The sequence below is a fragment of the Aspergillus flavus genome, chromosome 2 (assembly GCF_009017415.1).
Source record: "Aspergillus flavus chromosome 2, complete sequence".
Taxonomy (NCBI): Eukaryota; Fungi; Ascomycota; class Eurotiomycetes; order Eurotiales; family Aspergillaceae; genus Aspergillus; species Aspergillus flavus.
In genome coordinates, this window is record NC_092409.1 from 2786321 (window position 1) to 2807186 (window position 20866).

The window sequence follows — 20866 nt, forward strand, 5'->3', positions numbered from 1 at the left end:
CTGATGACTCGAGCTTCACGACGGTGGGTCTCTATACTTCTATCGGTATATAATTATATAACTATGCAGGTAGAAATCTATTTGGGGAAAGAAAGCCACTTTTCTAGGCAAATCAACATGAATTGCTTGGGAGATACGAACAGAGATTTCATGAACAGAGGCAAACGTCTTGCGATTGAGTCATTCTCGGAGGAAAGTTCTCCGACCTGGCGGGATCCTGAGGCAGGAACCTTGATCACGAGGCAACTTTGGCGGGTCAGGTGTTCTGTCCATTACTAACCTGGGGGTCCACATCCTACTTCTATAGGAATTCTAGACATCAATATTGTGAGTGAAGCAGACCAATTGTTACTACAAGAGAAGTTCATCCATGTGACCGCTGGTCTTCGACTGCAGTAATAGTAATAGTCATCAATTCGTATCATAGAAGCCTATTGCATTGATTGCCGTAAAGATAGACACCCCATGCTTTCAGGGCTCAATCAAGTCTACTCCCCGATATTCCCATTGAACAACCCAATCGGTCGAGACAACGAGCGTCCTGCACGATATACTTGTTATCGAGAAGCCGCGCCAGCGAGGAATAAAGACGTATGGGCGGAATGGGGTCCATTATAAGTTTTTGGACTAGAGTATTCAAGAGATTAATGGCATCCACTGCCCCATTCAGGAGGAATTCCGGTGCGCTTGCAGTGTTCTCCGGCTGATAGATACTGATGAGATCCTTGAGCTGGGTTACAAGAAATCCCAGGTTGTTCTTTGTACAGAGAATCCGAGAATATAATACCAGGGCTTGTTGAGAGTTCTGGGTGCTCTGGTGTAACTGTGCGTCATGAACATATCTCGGACACTTAACGAGCTCCATGACGATGCGCTCCGTGACATCCGCAAACATTCTACTTAACCCGGGCTTCTGTGAATCCTCCGCCCTAACCTTTTCTGCTAGTTGCTGCCACTGGTCTTCCTCGAGAAAACACGGCTGTTCTTTGTGGAAGGCGTAGGCAATCAGGAACCCGCGAAAGAAAATATAGCAAGAGCGCGCAAACCCATGGGTGAAGCTCTGTGCTCCCATCTCCTTCATCAACGCTGCAACACCGTCGCAATGGCTTGCCCACCCCCCGTGATCCTCAGACGGCACACGCATCTCATAGATGAAAAGTAGGATACTAGCACCGATCATATCGGCCTTGTTCGAAGTATGTTCAGTTCTCAAAGCCTGTTGGAGAGCTTGAAGAGCGTATATGTATGCATTTCGACCTTTGTTTAGCAGTGAGGCTTCCACGCCTATCCGGTTTCGGAATACAAGGCACACGCAGTAGGCGGAGATATCAAGACAGACGCTTTGTTCAAACATGGAGGTAATGTAGTCTGCGAAGCTTGGGTAATTCGTTTCACGAAAGTTATTGAATACGTGGGATATTGGAAAGGCATTGTTTATGAATACTGTAAACGCGAGCCGCTGTTGTTGCCTGATCTCGCAGGGCTCGTCAGCTGAAAGAGAAACCTGCGGTTGGACTTGCTCCATTGTAGCTATGATGCTATTGTGTTCAGATGGTTTAGCGTCGCGACGGTAGGACTCGCTTGAAACAGCAGAAGATGCGGGGCTCCTGGATGATCGATTCCGACGTTCCAAGGCTGGTCTTTCATCTTGGAAACGGAAAGATCGCGTGTATCCTGGGCAGGGACGACGGTATTTGCGGCATTGCGAGCATTGTGGTTTAGCTTGGTCGCACTTTCCTTGTCAGACATTTGCTGCCCGTTGAGATTGCTTGCTATCACCTATACACACCTTAATACGTCGCTCCCGACAGAGTGCACATGCAGTACTATGAGGGACGCCGACCATTCTCCGTTTCCACAAATCGCGAACGTAGCTAATATCGCAGTGGGAACCCGCCACAAGAAACGCCTAGCTCATGGGGATGGACCGCTCTCTCCATTTAAGTCACCGTCCCAAAATGGACCCATCGTATACACTTCTGCAGTCTATACCAGTTATGATAATAGCTCGAAATGCCAATCAACCCATTTTATTCAGTCTGTTCAATGGCATTCACTCAACCTTACCCAGCGTACTACACTACCCGACGGCCTGCTCTCACCGTATTGGACGAGCCCCACTGTTCATCCTGATTTTCATTCATCCCATACGACACTGATGCGTGAATAATCACATAGAACCTGAGGCTGAAAAAAATGGCCCCCAGAGGTCCGAGTTAGGGCGTCATAGATCAATCATAGTTTCGCCCAGATAGGCATCGAAACAGCAGGCACAGGCCAATAGTTGTACGCTCCTTGGCAGGCAATCGATGAATTCTCACAGGTGCCAAATAGGTACCATGCTAGCAACTACATATATACTATAGCCGCTAAAGCCCGCTCAATAATATGGTTGGTGCTTAAATGTTTGGTGCTTCTATTTTAAATCTGCTACCTTGTCGATCACCCGGGTTTAGGGTTAGCGGTCAGTTGGGGGACGAGATGGCCTCGTGTTTCCCTGCGTTAGTGGATACTTCACGAGCTCTAGAAAGCAAATACGGTATAGTTCGGTTTCTATCTTTGGCTGAGGATTTAGAGTCCGAGGTCGTATTCATGATTAAACTGACCCATTTGATACTACACTAGAGTGATGGCAGGAAATATCCGGGAGTTTGGTGGATCTGAATAGCCATGTATCATAGTGAAACCGCATATTGTGGTTGTTTGACTAGTACAGGACTAAAGTAGACGTATAGATGGATCTATCCTCATTTCACTGGCCTTTAGTGTTGAAACTTCTATGGGTAACAATTATTCTGCTAAAGGGAGGGTCATTTCTACGCTAAGAGATCCGTACACACTTTTATCCTATCCTCGGTTCATTCTATATACTTACTTCCCCCTCTATATGTTTTCTTAAGTTTATTTCTTTTTTCCCCGCCCTCCTTGGTTTTCCTTCCCTCTTGGCGCATCCATGCCTAGGTACATACTACACAGTAAGATCGCCCAGTGTCCCCTCTACGTGACTCCTCGAATAAAACATGATTCCCTGCATTGTCGGGTCTGTTCTCTTTGTTTTCTAATAATAGAGTCTCTCGAAATACCAGAGCGAATAATCATTCTGTAGTCTGAATCTACCGAGTTGAGCAGTCCTCATTTCTCCAAGGTTTATGAGCCGTCATACAAGAAACTTTCCCCACAAGTAGTTGAATTTGAGCAAAATTAATTGATTTGGCCACTTTTAATTGCGCAGATGACGTCGCTCTGTATTATGACCCTATTCTCGGCGTTGGTGCCTTGCTTTGATTGTCTTTTATACTGGTCTTCTATTTCTATACGGCGTGACTAGGCGGGTGTTAGTGATCCAGTGCCTCTTGACTTTTTGGTCATTTTCTTGATTACTATTTTCTTGCTTTTTGCTTTTCTGTTCCGTCGACATACCGCTATCATAGTGGCGGGTTACTTGTTATCCTGCTTGGTGAGTGTAGTGCCTTTGCTACGATTGATGTCGTCGATATGGCGTCGATGGGTGATTTTCTTGTTTGGTTCAACGGTTCTACTCTAACATTGCTGCTCTACAACTACCTGTATTCTCATACCGTCTACATATACTGCATGTGTTTAGCACGGTAATGCCCTTTCACGATGTATTTACGGTCGATGTGAAGTCGATCTTTTTTACTCCAATTTGATAGAAGCAAATATTGAACATATAACTAAATTGGTATTGACATGACGAAATAAATGCAGCAGAACAACACCCCTGCCCCTATTTTTAATAATCCATGGACTGTTCTAACAAGCCTCTCAACTCAATCTTCTCCGCCTCCAGCTCCTCATTCAGATTAGGAGCAAGCATCAAAACTCGCTTCTGTGGGATAGTTCCCTCCACCAGAGAGTCGATATCTGAGGACTTGAATCCGAGATCCTTCAGACCACGGGGCTGGTCGCCTAGTTCAGCCAAAAACTTAGCAATCGCTTCGCCGAGCACTTCACCTGCGCTTTCGCGCTTGACGTTCGAGATGTCGGCGCCGAAGGCCTCGGCTGCTGCCAAATGGCGGTCTGGGTTGGATGCAGCGGTGAATCGGAAGACTGCAGGCGCGGTGACGGCGACCGATACACCGTGCGGGATGATCGGGTGCTCAACGTCATATCCGGCATGCTTGTAGCCGGGATTTTGACTGGAGATAGGATAGCTCATGCCGTGGCAGAGATGGACACCGGCGTTACCAAAGCCGACACCGGCCAAGGTAGCGGCCAGGAGCATCTTTGACTGGGCCTCAAAGTCATCGGGGTCCTTGACAGCCCGGGGCAGATACTTGACGGTGTCACGAAGGGCTTGGAGGGAGAAGATGTCGGAGATCGGGTTCGCGCCCTGATACGCGGGTCGGTTTATGGGGTTGGTTGGGCGGGGAGTACGCTCGTTGTATGGGATTGCTGTCCATGACTCTAGGGAGTGGCAGAGCACGTCTAGACCGGAGGAGGCGTGCACAGCAGATGGCATGGTCCGCGTGTTCAGGGGGTCACAGATTCCCAGAGTCGGCTTGAGGTTCCGGTGTGCAATACCGGTTTTGGCTTTCTTAGACACAAGGTCAAAAATGGCAGTTCCCGTCGTCTCTGATCCAGTGCCTGCTGTGGTTGGCACCGCTACCAATGGCTTCAGTTTCCTTTCTACTGGGAGACCCTTGCCAAGGGGCGCATTAACAAAGTCGAGGAAATCGGCCTCGGGATAGACCGTGTACAGATTCATGAGCTTTGCAGTATCGATAACCGATCCACCACCTGTGCGGTCAGTAGCCGTTCAAGCGATGACAGTGAGTTACTTACCCACTGCGAGGAACGCATCAGGATTGTATGGCTTTGCGAAAGCAATTGCCTCTTTGACACTAATCCTATTAGTACATAGGTGATTGGTCTACGTGATCTTACTTACGAATAATCCTTGGGTTCAATCCGAACCTTATCGAACACTGTAAACTCGATTCCTTCCCGGCTCAACCCTTCCACGGCTTGCTTCATAGCGTCCAACTTGGAGACATTCTGGTCTGTGACAATGCATACTCTCTTTGCCTGCATGTTGGCAAAGTCCATTCCGACTTCCTTTGTGGCACCAGGGCCAAATCGGATGCTGGAGGCGGCCATCTCGAAGGCGTACTCCTTCTGCCGTGAGGGGTCAACGGGTGTGGCCATGTGGCGACGGACATGATCTGCTAGAGTAGGTGTGCGGTGGTGATGATGGTGGTTAGGGTTCGAGTGGCATGGACATGATGGCGGGTGAGTATATTGGACGGTGCGCAAGAGGTTGAGAGCTCTGTTGGCGGCCGAAGGGGCCACGCGGATGGAGGGAGCGACCATAATGCGGGGAAAGCGTTACTTGGAGCTCTATATAGCAGAGGTAATGAGAAGAAAAGGCAATAGCTATATAAACGAAATTGGCCCAAGAAATAAGGAAAGAGTATAAATAGCGGTCAAGAAGCGAAGTGAGCAAGGAGAGGTGAAGAAGTGGGAGGTTGCGATTCGAATGCAGGTTCTAGGACCGCAAAATGCGGGGATCCCCAATCGAGTAATTCGGACAAAAAGCCGAGGTTACTGCATACAAAGCCCTACAGCCACCATTTGGAGATCCCAAAGACACCCACTAAAATTTCTTTTTAGCCAATTATGAATTACCCTAGAGACGAGAGTTTTGGAGAAACAACTCAAGACCCAAGGAAAGTCACAGCCAAGTTGCAAGAACTCCCAGCACAACAGGATATGGCTTAATGAGGAAATACCGAGGGCCAGAATCAATCGGGATCAACACAAACACCGCTTCCCCAATTCGGAGAATTGCAGATACCCCAGATCAAAAATGCCTCCTAGCCAGGTGGAGTGCCTACTTGCATATAAGACGTTGAAAGCTCTCATGTCTCGGGGTTACCCCTTGCCCTAGTTGCCAGTTAATGAGAGCCGGACCCTCGGTCTTACGCCCAAAGGGTGCTAGACTAGCCTCTAGTACGGTAGTACCCCTCCAGAGCTCTGTATCAGATAATCAGATTGAGATAGAACCAGATTGAATATTCTGATATCTTGAATGTCAAAGATCGAAAAGACCTAGGCCCCGCGAGCGTTAGATTCGAGCACCGCTGCGGTTGTCATACCGCATCGTCCGAAACTATCCGGTCTTGTCGTTTTTGCAAGCAATTAAAGACAGAAAGGAATAATCAGAGCAGCTGCTGAGGCTTGGAACTTTGAATGAGCATGCCTTTACTTATTTTCATTGACATTGACATGTCAGATAAGAATGACGCTCACCTAAGATGAGCTAGCGAGCGATGATCGCCTGACAAACTCGTCCTCCAATCCGGCCGCAACCCTAATTAATAGAAATGTCGCTGACAAGGAGTACGTGGCCTCAATAACCCGAAAGTGGATGTGCCATCCGCAGCACAGCGCAGCGACGAGGATACGAAGTGCTCAGACCCAAGATGATGGGGGTGTTCGGGTTTAGCGGGATCCTCTTCCTTAGTCTCGCAGATAATGTTTAATTAAGATGGACTCCCAAGGATTACCTCATTAATTTTCCCTCATTCTTTTTTGTTACCCCTCACTCAACACGATCGAGGTCGCGATACCCTACTCCACCACATTCTATCACAATGGCTTCGACGCCGCACGCCTCATTCCAGCAGTTAGAAAAGGTCAGTCGTGGCACCATCCGAACAGGTAATTATTGGCTAACGATTTCCAGTTGGGGGAAGGAACATATGCGACAGTTTGTTCCGCAATTGTGCGCCACCAACCATCTCCGCCAGCTGACTGAAGCTACCCTAGGTCTTCAAAGGTCGCAACAACCAAACAGGAGAAATGGTCGCATTAAAAGAGATCCACCTCGACACAGAAGAAGGGACGCCCTCCACCGCGATTCGCGAGATCTCCCTGATGAAAGAGCTCCAGCACGAGAACATCCTGTCGCTGTACGATGTCGTGCACACCGAGAACAAGCTCATGTTAGTCTTTGAATACATGGACAAGGATCTCAAACGTTATATGGATACCTACGGCAATCGCGGCCAGCTCGAACCGGGCATCATTAAATCCTTTGTCTACCAGCTACTCCGAGGCGTCGCGCATTGCCACGAGAACCGGATTCTGCATCGCGATCTCAAGCCTCAGAACCTGCTCATTAACACTAAGGGCCAGTTAAAACTAGCTGATTTCGGCTTAGCCAGAGCCTTCGGTATCCCAGTCAACACCTTTTCCAACGAAGTCGTCACGCTTTGGTATCGCGCGCCGGACGTGCTCCTCGGTAGTCGCAGCTACAACACTAGTATTGACATTTGGTCAATCGGTTGTATTCTAGCAGAGATGTACACAGGACGCCCGCTATTCCCAGGAACCACGAATGAAGACCAGCTGCTAAAGATTTTCCGCGTGATGGGCACGCCATCGGAGATCTCTTGGCCCGGGATTTCCAAATTCCCGGAATACAAGCCTGACTTCCCAGTCTATGCGACGCAGGATCTGCGGCAGGTTGTTTCGCGAATCGACCACTTGGGCGTCGATTTGCTGAGGCGCATGTTGCAAATGCGGCCGGAGATGCGGATCAGCGCGGCGAGCGCATTGAAGCATGCGTGGTTCAATGATATTCCTCGGCCAATACCGTCGAATGCTCAATAGTAGCTACAACTTGCGTTCTCTTTTCTTTCTGTTATCCTCCATTGCTAAGCTAAATAGAACTGACGAGGACTGTAAGGAATGACGATCTCCTTTGCGCAAACCATAAACATAATCAATACTAGCTAAACATCATTCTGGTTTCAATAATTCAAAAAAAAAAACTAACCATTAAACTCGGATCACCTCCATTAACCACATCCACTACCCTCCACCCCCAAGAAAACCCCAGACTAACAAACCGTCAAAATCAAATCCACCCCCGCCCTCTGATTCCCAACCCTCGACCCAGCAGGCGGCACCCCCCTCTCCCAAATAATATCCGTAACCTCCCCATCCAAAAACACCCTACTCCCCCGAAACGGATCCCCAAAAACATCCGACAAATCATACCAAACCCGATCCGCGACCAGGTTATACGCGAAGATCGTCTGCGGCGCCGAGGTCTCGAGCCCGTTCGGCACAGTCGTGAGCTTAATGCCCACGCCGCCGGTCTGGGAATCGCGCCTGAATGTCTCGGCGTAGAGGGCGCCTTGGGTCATGTTTTGTTGCTCGCTGACGGTTGAGGAGACGGACCAGAGGTAGACGGGGAATGCGCAGTTGTTGCGGACGATTGCGTGGCCGAGTTGGTGGGTTTGGGTTTGGGTTTGGTTTTGGGACGAGGTTTGGTTTTGATAGTTGGTTTGGTTTTGGGGTTTGGGGAGGGGGTTGGCGGGTGTGAGGGGTGGGAGGGAGAGGAGGGTTGTTGTGAGGGTGGTGAGGAGGGTTAATGGGAAGTGCATTTTTGGTTTGTGATTGATGGTGCTGATTTAGATTGTTTGGTTTGGCTTGGCTTTGGGTTCTTTTTGGTTGGGTTGGGTTTTGCTTCTCTTGGAGGGGAGGGGGTTTTATATTGTTGGTTGGTTGCTTGCTCTATGTATTGTCTACATATCCTTGTACATCTCTAAATTGGTATACTTGTGTACTGTGTTTCATAGTAAGACCTGACATTGCTTGATGTCTTACCTTGACAGAATCTCCCGAAGTTTACCTTTGATGGTGGTATTGCTGCAAGGGGGTTTGTGTATAGTTCTTGGATTGATGCACTTGCATCTCACACATAACAGGTCCTTGACTGTGTTGCGCAATTGGAGAGTAATACGACGATCGGTGCATTTACTGGAATGCATGTACAGTGAGCAAAAGGTCTGGATGCAGGCACTTGGGAAAGTACCAAGTTTATATCGTATTATAGCTAGGGTTTGACAAGGCACGGTAATTGCTTCATACTACTACATTCAATATGTAACCCTCCTATAGGCAAGGAATAGGTGCATATCTCGGAGCGGGTGTAACGTGGCTCGTTAAAATTCTGGCGGGTCTGCGTTGGACAACAATGCAGGGCTGTCTCCGTTCCACATGCATGGGTCCACTCCAGACCACTTTTTAAAGCGGCGTCGATGCTTTCCATGGCGAAATAACCCTCACCATTACTTTAGAGATAGGCTATTTCTTGCTATGTATCGTGGTACTGGTGTGGGCTAATCAGAAGGTACAATATCCGCATGGTTATATTTCAAGGTCACAATCATGTCTGCTAATACTTTATATGGAATTTCAAGCTCCTGTACAGCGATGGTATTTACATGTATAGTCAATGATAAGTATATACAAGAACACAACAAATCAACCAGTTACGAGGCCAGGCTCGCATGATCTCCAAGAGATACACACGGCTGGCAACGTCCGTGACACCAACTTAGGTTCGCAACACGACTCGACTTGTCACATGTCTTCGAAGCTTAACACGGAGGATTTTAAGCAACGGGAACAATGATGCTACTGAGTGGAACGTTGCCCTTCCGAGCCACTACCTGGAAATAAGGGCTCCTCAAGTTGTTAACATCTACAGCGGTCTCGAAGCCAGTCCGCTTGGCAGATGTAATAAAGGTATGGTCGGTAGCCTCAGGCGAGCTGGCCGTGTAGATGGCCCAGTTGTCATACTCAGTGGCTCCATTCCAGCTCATATGGACCGTGGCAGAAGTTGAATGCCGCTCAATCACAACTGCAGGTTTCCAGAAAGGGGTAGCCTTCCACTGGCACTTGTAGCCACGGTAGGACGCAACGGCATTGTCATCCCCAAACTGGGCGGTGAGGACGGCATTGTTGTCGGCGTCAAATTCTTTCACCTTCGAGATCGAGCCGTAACCCATGAAGACGTGGTTCGTTTCCTCGCTCATCAGCTGGTAGCTTCCCTGGCTGACACTGTGGATGACATCATCACCATCGTTCATGGTCCGCAGCGTGGTAACCTTCCGGTTGACCAGGTCTAACGACAGGCTCAGACCGGTGGTGGGAGCCACCGTTTCCGTGGGTGTGTTGGCATTGTTAAACAAATCCAGGACCATGCCCTCATTCGTCTGGTTGTAGACGCGCATGTCGTGCTGCCATGAGAAGATGGCACCATCGTCGATCTCAAAGTCACCAACACTCTTCTCACCCTAAAAGAACCGTTAGTGCTGAAAGTGATCAGCATCAAAGAGCAGAGACTTACACTTAGTCGCCACATGACCGTGCCGTTCTCAGCGATGAAGTAGCCGGACCAGTAGTGACGCAGAGAGATAATCCAGCCTCCATCTACGAGCTCAACCGAATTGATGTGATACGCATCCCATGGCTTTTCTTGGGTGCCATAGTCATCACCCAGACCTTGCTTGGACTGTTCCAGGGGGATGGCTTGTATATGTTCAAGGGCACTCCATTGATACACGATGTTATTGGTTGCGATATCGATCTCGAAAAACATGCCATCCAGCATATAGTCATCCATCTTACCGCCAATGGAGGTCAGATCATACTGAGTGATGTTGTAAGCGGTCACCAACAGAGTGTTGCGACTAGTTACGTGGCTCTCGTGGAGATCAATATAAGAGTCTCTAACAACGCCATCGGGCGAGATGAAGTTCCCTGGAAGGGTGACAGTGTAGATCTCCTCATAAGTGTCATCAAGGATGTGAACAGTGCCGTAACCAAAGCCAAGCTCCATCATGTTACCAGCCCAGAAGGTAATGACATCTTTGTTATACAAATTCTGCACTTTGAAGTTGGCCGACACCTCGGTAGGGCCTTGATACACAAGGTTGCCGTCCTCATCGTAGATGAGGGCCGCAGTGCCATTCGGCTGGTTACCCCGAGGCCCAATGAAGATGTAGCCAGGGTCAGTGGTCCCGGTCTTTTTCACCTCGAGCTGAGGAGGCGTGAAGTCAGCCGTCTGTAGAGTCATATACGGCCAAGTATCATCGGCAAGCGCCCCCATGGACAGCAGCAGGGTGCCGAAGACGGCGAGGAATCCACGGGTCATATTGCGTGATTGCGGGTACTCAATTCACAATGATAGTACAACGCTAATCAAGACAAGCATATATAGGATTTAGGTTATACTTTCGTAGAGTACAAAGCCAAAAGAACGATAAATGAGCGACGTGTGTCCCCTCTGATTCCGAAGTGGCACGGTCAAAATGAGGGTATTAAAGAATGACTGACAAAAGCAAAAAATAAAAGAGAGATAATCGGAGGAAGAGAAGAACGCAGGGACTATTTTACACCATGGCCAATATTAATAGGGAAAGAAGGTGGAAAAAATGAGGGAAAAGCCGAAGTGAAGAAGGGGTAAAGCGGGAAGTACACTCAGTGGGACCGTGGACCGTTACCTTACTTACCCTGTGGGGCACGGGAATAGAAAAATGGAGAAATAGGGAAAACAGAGGCACAAAATCAACGTCGATTCTTGTTACCAGGGCGGAAAAGCCGACGGTATGGAGACTTCAATCATAATTGGCCGTTTGGGCTGATGCTGATCGCGGTGGTCCGCCGGATGTCAATACAAGTGACACGCAATAAGATGGGGAAGAAGGCCTCACTAATCTGCCCCTCCAGCGCCGATCCCCTCGGCCTCGAGCCTCGAGGCCTATGAGCGGTGGATTCGCGACCAGAACCATGGTACAGACCTGGCGATTGACCGTGCGGTCCCATCATGGATCAACAAAATTGGCCGTTGTACTTTCTATATGCTTCTTTCTTTCTTCCTCTCTATTTCTTGTTATTTTTCTTTTTCTTCTTTCGCAAGATCTAGTTGCTCGTACGTGATATGAGCGGCTGATAGGGCAGAAGAAAATAAAGACTAGGTATGACCACATGGCCCAACAGGGGTGTAGTGTTGATTGCCTCAGGCGGAAATCTCCACCAATTAAGGCCAAGAACACCAGTCCCTGAATGTTACGATCGGCAGCTTATCGCCACCCCTGAGTTTCATTACCCTTACGACAGTTTGTGTACTCTGGACGATAATACATTTCGATTAGCTGGAGAATTATCGGATAAGATTACATGGGACAATATTCAGCCCACCAATAATATAATCCCGTTCGCGTTGAAGTAGCGTGTGACGATGTAGTACATTGATAGCGGAGCGAAGCATTGAGGGCGTGTGTCCATGTCAGAGAGAGCATTCCGGCTAGCTGTAACTGGTCAATCGACTCCATCTGACTCCCGTGTTATTATTCAGTCCAACAGACTCATTGTTTTCATATCTACATCTACTATGTTGTCCCCATCAAACTGTCGCCACCTGCTCCGGTATGCATGGTGTGTGTAATGGATGACTTAGGGTAACTTGGTAACCGTGCTGACCAATAGTGACCCTGAAGCAAACGTAATGGTATATATTGATATGTTCTCATTTATATGGGAAGCTTTTTCCTCTTCTTAGATGAAGAATCCCCTAGAATCCTGCGTCATGCAACAGGCAGACGAATGACCATAACAAATAGTATAAAAGCGGCTTATGAACTTTATTAAAGAAAAGTATAATATAAGAAGAAAGAAGTATAAAACAGTAAACTAGAACTAATCTATCAGATAGATAGTTAATAATAAGATAAAGTAGAAGCGAATCTAAAAACTATATATATAAAGAGTTCGGATATTATAGATCTGAAGAAGCTTATTATTAAATTTCTGTCTGATATTAGTATCCATTTCTAAGCATCCCCAACAGACGACAAGGATTGACTTCCTTTATGACCATGTTAATTCACGACATAGGTTTAATCCGTAGAAGATATCCAAAGCCCGCAACTGTTCCAGACCAACAGAGCGCTTTCATAGATTGGCACATTAAATCGGCTCAATGGTCATGCTAGGTCAGGGCTTTAAATATGGCTTGGCCACCTCTTCTTCGCCATTTAAAGAATTGCCCCAGCGCGGCCACCCCAGATAACCTTCCAAGCCAGACGTGTAAAAAGTTGGTCGATGATACCTGCTCAAGGGAAGTCCTCTAAAAAGCCGTTCAGGCAGGTCTGGGTTTGAAGTAAAATACCGACCAAACGCAGCCAAATCAATACGGCCTTCCGCGATAGCCTCATTAGCCGACTCTGCATCGTATCCACCTGCGCCGATGAGCGGAGTATTTTTCAGGAGACGTCGAAATGGCCAAATAGAAACCGACAATGTAGACGAGATTGACTCCGCACTGTTTTCCCTGTTGATGCTTCCAGAAAAGGCCCCTTCGTTACTTAATTGGTCATATCGCGGCTCCACCACATGCACATATGCAAGTTTCCTCTCCTCCAGTGACCTCGAGAACGCGGAAAATGTAGCCAATCGATCACTATCATGCGTCTCCTGAAGGACATGATACGGCGCGAGGCGAATAGCGGTCCGGTGATTCCCAATGGCTTGAGTAACCGCATCCACAACCTCCAGTGGGAACTTGAGTCTTGCTTCAATTGCCGGACCCCCGTACTCATCGTTCCTGGTGTTGATATTATCATGCACAAAGCTGTCAAGCAAATAACCATTCGCCCCGTGGATCTCGACGCCGTCAAAACCAGCAATTCCAACGGCTAATCGCGCCGCATGCGCGAATGCGTCCACGACCTCTTTGATATCTTTCCCTGTCATTGCGTGACTCTCCACGTAGGGCTCTGTACCATTTTTATCCCCGAATAACATATGCATTCCCGGCAAATGTGCTGATGTGGAACTCAATGGCGCTAACCCACCAATCTGACTGGGTACTGAAACTCGTCCGACGTGCCAGAGCTGCACAAAAAATATACCCCCGCGTTCATGGACAGCGTCCGTGATAGGCTTCCAGGCCAAGGCTTGTTCATGAGTCCACAGACCAGGAGTATTCGGAAATCCTTTCCCACGTGGGTGGATGACCGTTCCTTCCGAGATAAGGAGTGAGCCTTGGGTCGTGCGTTCAGCGTAGTATGTTGCGGAGGAGGCATTTGGGATGGCTGTGATGTCTGAGGAGCGCATCCGGGTCATAGGAGCTAGGACAACGCGGTGATTGAGAGTTAAAGAAGGGGAGGTGAACGGTTGTTGAAGTGGGGTCATTTTGGAAGTTGAGGCAATGGCAAAGGGGCACTAGTAGATGGTATTATAATCTAGCGGGGGAAGAGTTACTTGTTGAAAGTCAAAAAGAAAAGTGGTCTGAGGGGTTCTTATAAACTTATATCTACATATACATAGGCAACCAGAGAAAGTAAAGTAACTAGTGAGAAATGCTTAGAAATCCGGTGCAACGGAAGGATGAAACCAGACTAGTATCCTGCACGTGTGATAGGTTCATTAGGGACGTATATCTGAGGGTCAGAATTGACAAAAATAGGTACGGCAAACATCCCCCATTTAGACTGGAAACACGTATACTATTTTCCATACACTAACACTGGTCCGTCCCTGTCAGAAGATTACAAGTGCTTCTACGTCATCCCGCAAGGCCCTTGAGACAGCCCGAGGCAGCTACACAGGTATTGATCCTTGTTATAGGTTCTATTTGCTCATACCGGCTTACTCCGCTTGTGAGTGAATGCCCAGCGCACCGTGGAGACGGGGAACCAATCAATCTCAGGATTATGCTGCCAGGCAGTTCGAACTTCGATGCATATCTAAACCTGGTTCCAATCAATTTGCGCAAAAGCAGTGTCCAGCCCAGTGAGTTGTGCAGTATCAATGCCCAAATCGTCCTTGCGCAGAAGCGTGACGCCCGGTTTCCTCCACGAGGCCTCTCCAACGGCTTCCCAAAATTGCAACATCACGCCCATCTCCAACCCCCAGGCTGGAAACAGCTGATTATACGCCTCTAGTGTACTTGGGACATAAGAGGTTGGCTTGCCGGTGACCTTTCCCCAGCGCTCGAGTAGCTCTCCGTTGGTGAGTGTTTCCACCTCTGCATGAACATACCTTCCGCGAGTAAGCGCTGGCTGTCTAAGAACCGCCTCGACAAAAATTCCCACATTCTTTCGATGGTCTCCAATAGTGGTAATTGGAGTAGATGGTCCAACCGGTTGCACCCAGGCGTATTTGCCACTGGTTTTGAGCAGACTGGGAGTGAAAAGCGGGAACGTCAAGTTGGACGCGTAGTAAGCAACCCAGAGAAAAGTAGTCTTGGCTGCAAGATCAGGGAATTGCTTCAGGATATACTCATCAACACTGGCCTTTGATTCAAAGTGCGGCGTGTGGTATTTTCCCTGGGACAGTGTGGCAGACGATGGAAGGGTTGACCAGATGTAGTGAGATAACCCGCTAGTCTCAGCAGCGGCCTTGGCCAGGTTCTTTGCCTGGGCTAACTCACGCTTCTCGGCCTCCTGTGGACCGTATTTCATGAATGGCTCGAAGAAATCGGTCACGGCAAAGATAGCATGTGCTCCCTGGCGATATCAGTAAGACGCCGTCGTTAACCAAATAAAGGAAATTCCCATACTCTGAAGGCCTCCACCAAGCTGGCTTCATCATTAAGATCACCATGGACAATCTCAACACCTCGGTCACGTAGAGGCTGAGTTTTCGCTGGGGTGAGATTGCGAAGGACGGCACGAATTTGATAACGTCCGGACTCGAGCAATGCATCAATCACTGAGCCGCCCTGGCCGCCCGTAGCACCAGTAACAACAACAATAGGCTTCTCAAAAGGCATTTTATGATGATATTATGTTCAAAGAAGGTAGCTGAAGCAGAATCTGGCCCTTCAAACATGTCTTGTGAAGCTCGAAGCGCGGCTTTATAGTTGTAAGATGCGGGCCGCTATGAAAATCAAATAATACCAGCTCTCCGAATTCCCCAAAAGGCCTTGCATTATGCCAGCCAAGTGCACAGCGTCAGCAGATTCGTGATCGTGTTTGGCTCTCGCCAGAAGAGCAGAAGACTCTTTTCGTGCATGGGGTGTATTCTTGGCGATGGCAAAGTAGAGGACAAACCCAAAGGGGAAATACTTGTCCGTGCCTCCTCAAAGCCCATTCGCTAATTGTAAGAACACTAAATCTTGCTCAAAGTGCGGAAACCAATCAAAGCAGTGAAATATGTTCTAGGCTTGCGAAGGGCTATCCATGACTTTCTATAAGCTTTGCAGGCCCGAAAGGAGCAACGGAAATATTGGAGTACAGTATTTGTCATAAGCCTTGCTGATAACCGCTAGTCAGTTGACAAAAGTGGAATTTCCGTATCACAACCAAGCCGCTTCACGTTCCAACTAGATAGCATTGTCCTCACTGGGTTTAGCTACAATCTTTCATGGACGCCTCTATTCAGCTCTGTCTCAGAATTAAGCTGGTGCATACGAAAACATCCCGCCCGCTTTCGCCACTACAATACAGGCCACCGCCTCACATGGGGTGATGACTATACTAACCAATGCACAATCTGAACATACTCTTTCGACGTGGTTGCCCTAAGGGATGAGAGAACCGAAAAGCGCCATTTGCTATGTCTGAGCTACTATCATTCGCAATATACCATTGCTGGCTCCTCATTCACCGGCTTGTAATCGTATGTCTTTTGTTCCCAGGATGAGCCATGTGCCATAGCTGCGACGTGTTATGTTTACTAACAAATAATAGGACGTCTAGATAAGTTCGGGCCAATCTGACCTGCCGTTCTATAACGGAGAATGTCTGTGATCTTTCGATGGATCTGGCTCGCCCTTGTCGTTTATATTTCCCTTATCATTCCCCAGATAGAACCCGCTCACGACCTATGTCCAGTTGAATGCCGTTCTTGCTCTGAACCTGCATCACAACGCTCCAGCAACAGAGGAGGCGATGGATGAACACTTCCAGGAGCATGTGAGTTAGCTTACAGAAGTCCTGTGGATTGTAAAACAAGGCCGTAATGGATGATAGCGAAGATAGGAGGGGAGATATAGGAACACTTCGAGGTTGAGGAATATATGTATTTCTCATGGAATACTTGTAATAGAAGTCCGCGTCGTTCGCGTGCTCAAAACGTTACTGAATAGAACCGTGCAAGAATTATTCCAACAGAGAAGAAAACAAACAGGAGCACAAAAAGAAAGTCTCTGGGAAGACGAGAAGAGAAACCGTCGTCAAACAAGAGAATGCGTCCTCGCCCATTCCTCTACCGTCATAGTTTTGATGCCAACCTTTCTATTCCAAGTTTCCGCCAAATCCCACGCCACCCCACGGCCCTCCCCAAAAACAACCTGGTACTTAAATAGTGTATTGTTGGGCTCCCTTGCAAGATCATCTCTAGCTTCCTGGACGGTTTTCACGTTCCTCTCAATCCTGCTCTTCCCAGGGACCAAGCTCTCAACCAAATCCCCCAACTTTGCGTAAGTAAGAGTATCTCCCGCTACATAGATGACCTTGTTGTCAAACGCCGAGTCCGACTCGGGTCCTAAAACAACCTCAGCTGTAACCCTTCCGATATCCTCAACCGCCGTCACAGAGACCTGATTGTCCTGATGGCCCAGCGCAGTGACTCTCCTGTTCAAGATATCCACAACGCCGAATGATGGTTCAAACAAAAAACTTGTAAACATCCCTGTGGAGATAATCACCCACTGCGTCTTGCTGTGATTATCACCACTGTCAGACGTTCCTGCGGCGCACCGCAGCATATCCCTGACATCAAGCTGCTCGTCAAATAAATCCTGCGCTGACCCGCGCCCAATCGCATCATAGTTGACGCCAAACTGCCAGGGGATATACCGGGGCACTTTAGCGGCGAGAACAGCCCTGGCTATCTTCACCTGCATTCCGCGGCCAGCGGAGAATCCCGTACATCCGACGACCGTGTCAAAGGTGCGGAAGATAGAGGTCAAGTGCGACTCCGTGTCGAGGGCTATGTCTGCAGGGATGTATTTGACGCCTTGAATGCGCAGATGGCTGAGCTCTTGCGCTCGATCACGGTCTGGTGGTGTTATGCTAGAAGGGCGAAGCAGCACGGATATGTGGGCCGTTGTGCGGAGCGGATGCTGGACCAGGGCTTGAATGACTTGGGCGCCGAGTTCGCCTGCTCCGATTACAAGGATCTGTTGTGGTTTGGACATCTTGTTGTTTTGCAGGTTGTAGATGTTCCGCTTTGACTTTCAACGGCAAAAGGGTGGATGGCTATTTATACGAAATGTAAGCAGAACTTAGACGACTAATGATGCATCTATTCTAGGTGCCAACTTGTTATCTGGTGACAGATACGTTGCCACCTGAATGAAACATGAGACCCAGATTGCTAAGCAGGTTAGCTGGGTTAGACCCTCATCGGAGACTATTTGGTGGATTTCTTCCGTCCCCGAGCCTCAATGTGAATCAATCCAGCGAGAGGGTTTTATTTTGATGTACGGCGTAATTTACAGGTATTAGTTCAACGTCTCTCTTCCATACCTTGAGACGGAGGTCACCCAAGATAGCCTTTCATGGGTAAGGTCTCGGACTCTGCAATTTGTCAGCAGAATTTACTGGGCGAAAAGCGCTGGAACCCGACAGAGAAGAGTGACTACTCCGTGAATCCTAGTAGTAGGACGCCCTGTGCCAATTTAGGTTTCAGCGGCTGCTTGTGTCTTCCCCTGCAAGAATGTGACCATCCCCAAGGACCATTCTTCAATTGGAGGTCTACGAAAGAAAGAGGAAAGTACATATTAAATTCGTTTTATAGAATCATTTATCATCATCTTGTGTATTTATATAGTGCTGCCATCACACAGTTGAATTTGAGACCACAGGGCCTTTCCGGCTTCGTCTGATGCACAGTCAAGCCAAGCGAAAGACTGCAGGGTCTCTGAAAGCTCGTCCCACGTCGTTATTTTCAAACCGTCGCAGAGTTCTCTGGCCTCTCTAACGAACCAAGACTGGATTGCTAGCATTGCATCAGCGCAGATACCTGCGACTATGGAGCACCAAAGAAGGATCTCAAGCTCAGCCTCAGGTCTCTGTCCCTTCAGCAGTAGCATGTACTCATGGATCTCTAGGGTCATCTTGCGGCGGATCAGTGACGTTTGAGGAAGCGGCAGGACCACATGGGCGCTGTACAAAAGGGCAGTTTTCCGGCTAATGATGTACACCGTGGTTGCTCTAGCCTGGTCTTCGGCGGTGCATGTCCGTTTATGGAATATCGAGGTCGGCCGATCTGTCTGGTCGGGCAGACTACATAAACGGTGCATTATGTTCGACCGCGTATCGCCAATGAGTGTCAAGAGCCGACTGCCACACGGCTGACCTGCGAGGTATTAAAGGGCTTGCGTCATCTCGGTCAAATCAAGAAAGACACGGATAATAGTTCCCTTCACCGGAGGATGGAGAAGGGCCAATTGCTGAAACCCAAAGTTACGGAGCGTTACATGTCGAGGCGGTTGGCGGACTGCCAAGGCTTGCAGGGGCGCTCTGTAGACAAAAGGCTTCCCATCAGGGTATATCAGCGGAAAGGCCGGCTTGCAATCGGCATTGACGGCAACGACCAATCCTGATCTAATAGGATGACATGAGTTTCCTCCCACGGGATAAAAGAAAAAGAAAAAGCACCTCCTAAAATGTAACATACATGCAGATAAGCCAAGCCAGGCCGTAGAGTTTGACAGTAGACAGGCCGCCTCGTTGTGAAATGATGTGTTGGACGGTCTGCCAGTGGAGAGGTTGAAACTCACAGCTGCCGTAGAATTCCATCGACTGGAGCCTCCGAAAAGGTGGTAAGAAGGGACTCTTTTCGGGGGGTAGTATCCGGTCTAGATTCTCATTGGCTGCGAGATAGAGAATACTCAGCAGGATATCATCTATAATGTCATCGTGTGGGTTGTTGCCGTTCATCGTTGGTAGCTTTTGGCGGATCCGATTCAGAACAAACCCTTTAAGCTGTAGGTGATGCGTGGGAGGAATTACAGCTGAGCTTGCGAGACCCGGGGCAACTATAAAGTTCTGAGTACCACGTAGAATTGGTAGGGCATGCAAGCTGAGTGTGGCCGAGTAGAAGAGGGACTGTATCACCATCGGGTCTCTATCTGGATGTAGGTAGGCTTGGAGGCAGCGCTCCGCAAACCCATCAGGCCGAGCCGTAGGAAGCACCACGTGTAGACCTGTAACTAGAATTAGCATTGGATTATGAGATTAGTTGACTGTGGCCATATTGCTGAACCCACAGTTATGAAGCAGGAAATCAAAATAACCCGTCCTGCGGTCATCTGAAAGAAACGGATCAATGCGGCAGGGGCTAATTTGCCGAAGGTTCGTTCCGGCAAGGAGAGCTTGGGTTTCATTTTCATAACACTGGATGTTGATTGGGATATTATTGGTATGGGTGTCCTTCCGAAGGACCCGCAGTCGCTTCTCGCGGTATCTCTGGCGCATCAGCTGCGAGCGGACAAGCGATGCATCCTCGGTGCCACGACGAATGGTTGGGCCGCGGATGAGCATCAAAGGAGTGGAGTCGGCCATAGTGATAGTAAAGTAACGTACGCCGGGGAGCTGGGCCGAAGGGAATGGCTCGTTATATGGTGGAGGCCACGACGGGTAATGGTCCTCATGGGTTTCATTCGAGGAACCCATCCGCACTAACGCACTCTGCTGCCGAATGGCCCACTTCTGCTGTCAGCTTGCATGTTTATGAAAAGTGCCCCACCTGATCAAGTGCATCTAACGTATCTACCAACTAAAAGATTCGGTTATCGACTTGGCCAGACGTTCAAGCTGATCTCCGGACACCGCTTGCCAAGCATCTTCCGCCACCGGTCTCGATCCCGTTGACACCAGGCGAGTGAGACGGTGATCAATCAATTGCTTGCATTTCATTTCCTGATCATTTCAAATGATACAGGAAGCATTACTAACCGCAGTGGTTCACTCCTTATCCCCTGACAAATCCCTCACAGCGCCTGGAATAATTGAGTGGTTCCGCTGGTCCGAAATGGATATACCTTAACAGTATATTAGTTGCCAATCTGGCCGCCGCTATGACCCAAATT

The 20866-nt window shown here is 48.6% G+C and overlaps 8 protein-coding genes across 8 annotated transcripts; 1 reads left to right on the forward strand and 7 right to left on the reverse strand.

Annotated features, from left to right (window-relative positions):
* Positions 1 to 478: 478 nt before the first annotated feature.
* Positions 479 to 1525, reverse strand: F9C07_2952 (uncharacterized protein; the record flags this gene model as incomplete). Its single annotated transcript, XM_041284706.1, has 1 exon — positions 479 to 1525. One exon carries the CDS (start codon positions 1523 to 1525, stop codon positions 479 to 481), a length of 1047 nt encoding a protein of 348 aa, XP_041142714.1.
* A 2229-nt stretch (positions 1526 to 3754) lies between these two features.
* On the reverse strand, positions 3755 to 5334 carry F9C07_2951 (putative Fe-containing alcohol dehydrogenase; the record flags this gene model as incomplete). Its single annotated transcript, XM_041289645.1, has 3 exons — positions 3755 to 4761; positions 4807 to 4865; positions 4913 to 5334. The coding sequence occupies 3 exons, from the start codon at positions 5332 to 5334 to the stop codon at positions 3755 to 3757; spliced, it is 1488 nt and encodes a 495-aa protein (XP_041142715.1).
* A 339-nt stretch (positions 5335 to 5673) lies between these two features.
* On the forward strand, positions 5674 to 7753 carry F9C07_1237970 (negative regulator of the PHO system). Its single transcript, XM_041289657.2, has 3 exons — positions 5674 to 6659; positions 6710 to 6733; positions 6793 to 7753. The coding sequence occupies exons 1-3, from the start codon at positions 6618 to 6620 to the stop codon at positions 7636 to 7638; spliced, it is 912 nt and encodes a 303-aa protein (XP_041142716.1). The 5' UTR covers positions 5674 to 6617; the 3' UTR covers positions 7639 to 7753.
* A 115-nt stretch (positions 7754 to 7868) lies between these two features.
* Positions 7869 to 8417, reverse strand: F9C07_2949 (Bys1 family protein; the record flags this gene model as incomplete). The annotated part of the gene is made up of 1 exon (XM_041284707.1): positions 7869 to 8417. The coding sequence occupies one exon, from the start codon at positions 8415 to 8417 to the stop codon at positions 7869 to 7871; it is 549 nt and encodes a 182-aa protein (XP_041142717.1).
* Positions 8418 to 9431: 1014 nt separating this feature from the next.
* On the reverse strand, positions 9432 to 10975 carry F9C07_2948 (ASST-domain-containing protein; the record flags this gene model as incomplete). The annotated part of the gene is made up of 2 exons (XM_041289646.1): positions 9432 to 10115; positions 10169 to 10975. The coding sequence occupies 2 exons, from the start codon at positions 10973 to 10975 to the stop codon at positions 9432 to 9434; spliced, it is 1491 nt and encodes a 496-aa protein (XP_041142718.1).
* Positions 10976 to 12816: 1841 nt separating this feature from the next.
* F9C07_2055079 (flavin oxidoreductase/12-oxophytodienoate reductase) lies at positions 12817 to 15598 on the reverse strand (the record flags this gene model as incomplete). Its single annotated transcript, XM_071508580.1, has 5 exons — positions 12817 to 14046; positions 14148 to 14186; positions 14469 to 14540; positions 14577 to 15332; positions 15386 to 15598. 5 exons carry the CDS (start codon positions 15596 to 15598, stop codon positions 12817 to 12819), a joined length of 2310 nt encoding a protein of 769 aa, XP_071363773.1.
* Positions 15599 to 17002: 1404 nt separating this feature from the next.
* F9C07_2945 (uncharacterized protein) lies at positions 17003 to 17968 on the reverse strand (the record flags this gene model as incomplete). The annotated part of the gene is made up of 1 exon (XM_041284708.1): positions 17003 to 17968. One exon carries the CDS (start codon positions 17966 to 17968, stop codon positions 17003 to 17005), a length of 966 nt encoding a protein of 321 aa, XP_041142720.1.
* A 137-nt stretch (positions 17969 to 18105) lies between these two features.
* F9C07_2277435 (uncharacterized protein) lies at positions 18106 to 20834 on the reverse strand. The gene is made up of 3 exons (XM_071510243.1): positions 20045 to 20834; positions 19453 to 19981; positions 18106 to 19058 (listed from the first exon to the last, which is right to left on the reverse strand). Exons 1-3 carry the CDS (start codon positions 20448 to 20450, stop codon positions 18596 to 18598), a joined length of 1398 nt encoding a protein of 465 aa, XP_071363774.1. The 5' UTR covers positions 20451 to 20834; the 3' UTR covers positions 18106 to 18595.
* Positions 20835 to 20866: the final 32 nt, after the last annotated feature.

Bases quoted from the DNA above. Each gene is read 5' to 3' on its own strand.
- F9C07_1237970 (XM_041289657.2), top strand. From the start codon at position 6,618: ATGGCTTCGACGCCGCACGCCTCATTCCAGCAGTTAGAAAAG. The intron at 6,660-6,709 runs GTCAGTCGTGGC...AACGATTTCCAG, and splicing joins CATTCCAGCAGTTAGAAAAG to TTGGGGGAAGGAACATATGC. The intron at 6,734-6,792 runs GTTTGTTCCGCA...AAGCTACCCTAG, and splicing joins GGGAAGGAACATATGCGACA to GTCTTCAAAGGTCGCAACAA.
- F9C07_2277435 (XM_071510243.1), bottom strand. From the start codon at position 20,450: ATGGGTTCCTCGAATGAAACCCATGAGGACCATTACCCGTCGTGGCCT. The intron at 19,982-20,044 runs GTGGGTTCAGCA...TTCTAGTTACAG, and splicing joins TGATTTCCTGCTTCATAACT to GTCTACACGTGGTGCTTCCT. The intron at 19,059-19,452 runs GTATGTTACATT...CCGTTTATGTAG, and splicing joins CTGGCTTGGCTTATCTGCAT to TCTGCCCGACCAGACAGATC.